This window comes from Arachis hypogaea, chromosome 10, assembly GCF_003086295.3.
Source record: "Arachis hypogaea cultivar Tifrunner chromosome 10, arahy.Tifrunner.gnm2.J5K5, whole genome shotgun sequence".
Taxonomy (NCBI): domain Eukaryota; kingdom Viridiplantae; phylum Streptophyta; class Magnoliopsida; order Fabales; family Fabaceae; genus Arachis; species Arachis hypogaea.
Window position 1 is genome coordinate 102960385 of NC_092045.1, and position 6738 is coordinate 102967122.

The following is a 6738-nucleotide window of genomic DNA, read 5'->3' on the forward strand; positions in this document are numbered from 1 at the left end:
TCATTTTGAATGGAGCGTAACTACACGCGCCCCACTCAAACAGTTCCTCTTCGTCTTCTTCTTCTTCTTCCTCTTCCTCTTCCTCTTCCTCTTCCTCTTCCTCTTCTTCTCTTCTTCTTCGTCTTCGTCTTCCTCTTCTTCCTCTTCCTCTTCCTCTTCCTCTTCCTCTTCCTCTTCCTCCTCCTCCTCCTCCTCCTCTTCCTCTTCCTCTTCCTCTTCCTCTTCCTCTTCCTCTTCCTCTTCCTCTTCTTCTTCTTCTTCTTCTTCTTCTTCTTCTTCTTCTTCTTCTTCTTCTTCTTCTTCTTCTTCGTTTTTTTCGATTTTCATGGTTTCTGAAATTCTTCTTCTTCTTGCTGCACGTTCTTCTTCCTCTTACTCTTCTTCTTCTCCTTTTCTTTCGTTTCTGCACGTTCTTCTTCCTCATTTTCTTTTTCTTCTTCTTCATTTACGTCTTTTCTCTCTGTTTTCTCATTTTTTTTTCAATTTTTCATGGTAAAATCGTTTTTGAAAAAGAAGAAGCAGCAGAAGATGAGGAGGAGAAAGAGAAAGAGTTCTGAATTATGCATAAGATATACTTCAACGAATTTTGGGTGTATTTTCTTAAATCCTTTGGGTGTATTTTCTGTAACCCTTTGGGTGTATTCTATAATCGTTTAGGTGAATTCTTGTAACCGTTTGGGTGTATTTTCTGTAATCCTTTGGGTGTATTTCTGTAATCATTTGGGTGTATTTGAGTGATATCTGACTGATATCTATGGGTGTATCTGACTCATATCTATGGGTGTATCTTACTGATATCTATGGGTGTATTTTTCATTTCAGAAAAAATAGCAGGCATTACAGAAATACACCCAAACGATTACATAAAATACACCCAAGAGATTACAGAATACACCCAAACGGTTACAAGAATTCACCCAAACGATTATAGAAATACACCCAAAATATTACAGAAAATACACCCAAAGGATTTAAGAAAATACACCCAAAATCATGCATAATTCAGAACTCTTTCTCTTTCTCCTCCTCATCTTCTGCTACTTCTTCTTCTTCAAAAACGATTTCAGAGCTTGATGTCAAAAAACAATAGAAATCGAGAATAACGAAAAAAGAAAACAGAGAGAAAAGCACGTAAATGAAGAAGAAGAACAGCAAGAGTAAGAAGAATGTGTAGCAAGAAGAAGAAGAAAAAGAAGGAGAAAGAGAAGGCAAGAAACGTATCTTGAATAATATTTCTTCGTTTTTTCTAGTGATTTTGATGAAGAAGAAAGAGAAAACGAAAAGAGGAGAAGAAATTTCAATAAAAAAAAGAGGGAGGAAGAGAAAAAAAAGAGACACAGAGAAAGAAGAAGAAGAAGAAGAAGAGGAAGAGGAAGAGGAAGAGGAAGAGGAAGAAGAAGAGGAAGCACGGAGAAAGAAGAAGAAGAAAAAGAGGCACAAAAAAAACGTGAAACGGCATGAATAAAGTGCGTGTAAGTGACGTAGGAGTTGCAACACGTTTTGGTGGATTAGGCATTAATAAACTTGTAATAGTTACAAGCCCTAATCGCTTGTATACTGAGCTTTTCCCTTAATATAATAAGTTTATGAAATTAGATCAAATCAAAACCTAATTGAAGGAAGAATTTGAGATATTGGAATCTTTCAATTTAGAATTGATTTGATCTAATTTTAAAAATTAATCATGTTAATAGTCAATTAAGACTCTTAGGTGTATGTTGGGTGCCGCTACTAATATTGGCATACAATTAGAATGATAGTTGGATCATGGATATCTCTGACCAATATCAATTGCAGCACCTATTTTTTTTCCAGTAGTGCTAGAGGCTAGTACATTTGGTGATTTATAACCATTAATTAATCATCATTAGTATTTTTAATAGTGTGAGATCATATCTAATACTGTGGAATGACACTTTTTTTTCTTGATAGTTAATTGCTAATTAGATTTTAATAAAAGTGTTGGTCCTGAGACTTTGTCTTTCTTTTTTTTTATATATATTTTAGCTAAACTTTTCTATGCTATTTATTATCTGTCTACTACATTAACCATGAATTTTATACAAAATTATTGTTGTTATTATCCCACTCAACCTTTCTCTATTTTCTTCTCTCCTTTCCACCAAAATAGGAATAGATATATCTTATGGAGGATACAAAAGAATATACATATGCAGAGGAAGTAAATAAGGAATTATGATCGAATAAATAGAAAGTGTCCGAACTTGCAATGTGATCTATGAATGCAAATGAAGAAATAGCAGAGGTGGAAAGAGACGAAGAGAACATAGTGATTGAACCAAGGGAAAGGTGCTGATAAGGAAGAAAAGCATAGCTGAAACTAAGTCTAATTTTTATCTGTTTTGTTCTTATTTTAGTGACAGTTTGCACTGCATGCTTCAGATCTTACTAAGCTCTTGGTTGGTTCGATCACCTCCACTCAGTGCTGACAGAAGATCGGTTGGATAAAGACTCTGTTTCATTTTGTAAATATTAGGTTAATGTACTAGACTAAAAATAAACATATATAATGACTAAAACGTGAAGAATAAATACCATTAGTTTATGGTTGTCAGATCTCCAATCTTATGATCTAACAATTATTCTGATGGTGCACCAATATTAGTTCAAAACAATGAAATATCAGTGAATGTTTCACCCTTTTTATGATGGATTTTGTTTTTCTTATTTATGTAACGAACTCTTGAACGTGGATGTATTCGTGAGTATAATGAGCTGACTTGTGTGGAGTGGACGATGGACTCGATCACTTGGGCTTCAAGTCTTATATGATCATTATTTGTTGAATCAAAACTTATTTGCAATCTTCACTTTGTCGTTTAACCGAAAGTTGATCAGTGGAAAATGACATTCTTTAGAGTATAACATTAGAGCTTGCAATGGCACTTCCAATCAACCGATAACAAACTACGAACTCAATTGCAAACTTCATCAATAAGACAATAACCCACTCTCAAGTTACAACCCGAAACAATAAGATAAAATACGCGGTACATCCAAGTAGACAAGACAAAGAAAAGTCAAGTTAATTGAACAAAAGCTCAAGTAGTCAAGTATACATTACTAACTCAAGTATTACATGCCTCGGAACATTTTCAATAATCGCACTGCAGGTGTAAAGTATCCTCAAATTCCTTCTAATTCAAAACATGGTCTTATTTTGTCTCACCAAACCTGAGAAGTACCTCCGTAGAAAGGCTTAAAAGAGTGCCTCTAAAACTAGTCATAACAGGTAGAACAGTTATATATTTCTTATGCTTTTCTTTTGAGAAATAAAGGGTAGTAGAAGAATTTGAATGGGGTTAGCATTTAGCAGGATCCAGGGTGAATTAGCTTAGTCCATAATTCAGCATCATCTTTCAGTAACCTCTGGTCATATCAGCTATCCAAAGCAATGGGTTCTGGAAGAGGATGAAGCTGAAGGGTTGGAATAGGTACATGAGGAGGGTGTTGAAGTTGTGATGGTGCTCCAACCAACTTTTTGTCCTTTGGTAGTGCCTTCCCCATTCCAAGTACTTTCCTTACTTCATTAGCTAGCTCTATTACATAGTCATCTTCGTGGCCTGCAAAATCAAACATCGCAACTCATTAACATGCTTTATGGTTTCATGTGTAGAAATGATAAAGGTGGATGCTACAGATGACTTACCAATATCGTACATGGCCTTCTCCAAAAGGAAAAGATAATCCCTGTTGTTTCCGCAAGGACCATAGGCAGTTGCTATTTGCCTGAAATAAATAAGCAGAACTTGGTAAGCCCAGAGATAGAACACGGCTTCCACATTAAAAAATGGATTTACTTTCTATGAACTGATAATATAAAGTAAATTTATTCAACTAACAATAAAAATTCAAGTGTCAAATCATATTTAATAACTTCCCACCAAAACTTCTATATTCCTTAATATGTGTAATGGCAGACAGCATTAGATTGTGAATGCATAGAAATGATTGTGTTAAAAAATAGAAGGAAAATGTACAAAGAAGATTTACCTAGCCATGTCTTCAAGAGGGGCAGGTCCCAGGTAGTATTTGTTGTTAATTTTATCCGGCGTAGATGTAAATCTGAACAAATTGACGAAAGTTCCGTTAGCATAGTTGAGAATTAAAACCTAAATTACATAAACAAGTAACTGCATTGCTTGATCAATCAGCTAAAGAAAATTACAAAGTGGAAAACAATATCTGACAACTCACACTATCACTCCCGTTAAAGCAGGTTGCAGTGTCTCTCCTTCCTAAAGAATCAGAAAGACAACAAATTAGAAATAATAATAAGAACAATTAACAGTTAAATAAATAGAAAGCAATTACAAAAAAACTCCTTAAAATTTGCAGGTAACTCACCTTGTAGAAGTTTACGAGAGTCTTTTGATCATATTCACATTCTCGCCTTTCCAAATACTACAAGACCCAAAGATTAGAAGAAACTATTACCAAAACAAATAAGAGTGAAAATGTGAAGCTAATACCTAAATGGGGATGCAAGGATTGCTAGTACAAACATCCATTAGTTCTAAAAAAGTGTTCAGTTCTTAAGCATTGCCTGGCATTTTAGTATAACACAAATGGCAAAAGAATCCTTAAATAATTACATACCAAAAAAAAAACCCTTAAATGCATGGAAGATAGCATCATTATAAATTGACATTAAATTAATATAAAGGAAACAGTTTCAAGATTCAAAATCATTACTATATAATTAAGCATTGCTGAATACAGTTAAATATGGAAATAGTTTCAGGTTATGGAAAATTCACCTGCATAGCAAATTTTTCCTTCTCAGCGCCACCTTTAACACAATAAGCAGCACCCCACTGAAACAAAATTGGAAATAAGTAAATACATATAAGAAAAAACCAACATAATCATCCACTGCTTAAGGCAATAGACTACTGAAGCAAACCTATAGCTACAACATTCAATAGGAAAAAATGTGCCCTTACGCAAATTGCTCCTTCTTTCTCCTCTAACGTGCAAGTTCTTGCAGGGCTTTCAGGTGTACCCCGGTGATCAATGCATGCTGCCAAATATGAAATGCCAGTTTATGCAACTGGGAAAGATATGCAGAAATATAAATACCAATGTATGAGGAAGAACGTTTATGTTACCTAAATCAAATACACGTCTGTAATCCTTAATGTAGCCGATAATTTTCTCATCGAATTCGAATCCTGGGTTCCACACAAGTGAACCGTAGCCAAAAACCCAGAAAACCATGGCTTAATTTTCTGGGAAAAAGAAAAGCGAAAAACAAACTTAATATGGGTGAATGGTTTTCACCAAATAGAAACAGCAACAAATATTTCCACATAACTACTTGTAAAAAAATAAATTAATAAATAAATCTTTACTTTTAAAACAGAGACTACACTACACGAAGTCCAGAAATAAAATAACTAACAAAAACGGCAAACACTACTAACCAAAAAAAGAAAAATCAAACGTAGCAGTAGCAGCACTTGAATACAGCTAGAAGCGCCACAAAACCATAAGAAACCCAAAACATTTGTTAAGATTCAATACACTGATAAGATTATCATCACAAAATGGAAAGAATGTCTCAACAATTAAGCTTTGAAAATCCAAATTAAGAAAGTCGAAGGTGTCCCAAAATGAAATCCATAATCACGGATTTGCTAAGTCTTTCAAGTATAAACCCCTTTGCGATCTACCAATACGAAAATTTAAGATTCAACTCTTCTCTGTGCCACACACAATTCTATATTCAAATTTGTAGCTCAAACAACAACAATCACCAGCATTGAGTAAAATTAACCAACAATATAATAATAGGAAGAAGAAATGGTTAAGGATTCATACAATTGAGATGAAGATGAGTGAGAAAGAATGGATTTAGCGGTGGCGATTGGATGAAGAGAAGCGACGAGAGGAATGATAGAAAGGATTAGGGCTTAGCTTTGGGAATTAGGGTTTCGAATTTTTCCTGTGTTTTCTCTCTCTAAATCCCTTCTTTCTCTCTCCCCCTCTCTTCTCTTCGCTTCTCCTCTTCTTTCAGCTGAGGTGGTCAAATCTCCTAATGCTTCGTATTTATGCTGAGGGAAGCACGCTTGTCACGTGACCCACGTGCATGTGAATGTGCCCAAGCTGGGCAACGCACCATTATTATATTATTGTTGTCATATTGTAAACCGATTTAAAAAAGGAAAAAGAAAGTGTCATTTTTTCCTTATTACCAAAAAAACTGTCTCTTTCTGCATATAAATTATCAGTATTTTAAATTCGAAAATATATTAAAATGAGAAATACTTCTTTGAGTATATTGTTTTTATTGGAATCTCAGTTAACTAGATAGGAAATTATGCATGTATATTAATTTATTAGTTACATATTAAGAAATAATAAAAGCATTTGATTTTATTATCTACTCCTAATTAGTACTATCAGTATTTAATTATTGATTATAGAGAATTTTCTTAAGAATTTTGTATTGGATAAATTGATTTATGATAAAGTGAAAGAATAATTAGAAAAAAACTAATTATTAAAAAACTAATTATCAATTTATCTAGTTTTGTTAACATTATTGTTTTGACAACAAATTATTAAAAATAATTATAAATATCACTCTTAATTGTTAGTTATAATGATGGATTTTTTTTTTTTCGGACAGTCAAAAGTCAAAACTGAATGGCATAGGTGGTGAAATAGGAAAGTGTGGAAAGTGTGTTGAAGAGAGGTAGGTTCATCGAACCT

The 6738-nt window shown here is 33.7% G+C and overlaps 1 protein-coding gene across 1 annotated transcript; it reads right to left on the bottom strand.

The window, feature by feature from the left end:
- Positions 1-3022: 3022 nt before the first annotated feature.
- Positions 3023-6186, bottom strand: LOC112716197 (gamma-glutamylcyclotransferase 2-1). The gene is made up of 9 exons (XM_025768061.2): positions 5845-6186; positions 5133-5252; positions 4968-5044; positions 4782-4838; positions 4369-4425; positions 4219-4259; positions 4015-4086; positions 3671-3750; positions 3023-3584 (listed from the first exon to the last, which is right to left on the bottom strand). Exons 2-9 carry the CDS (start codon positions 5239-5241, stop codon positions 3400-3402), a joined length of 678 nt encoding a protein of 225 aa, XP_025623846.1. The 5' UTR covers positions 5242-5252; positions 5845-6186; the 3' UTR covers positions 3023-3399.
- Positions 6187-6738: the final 552 nt, after the last annotated feature.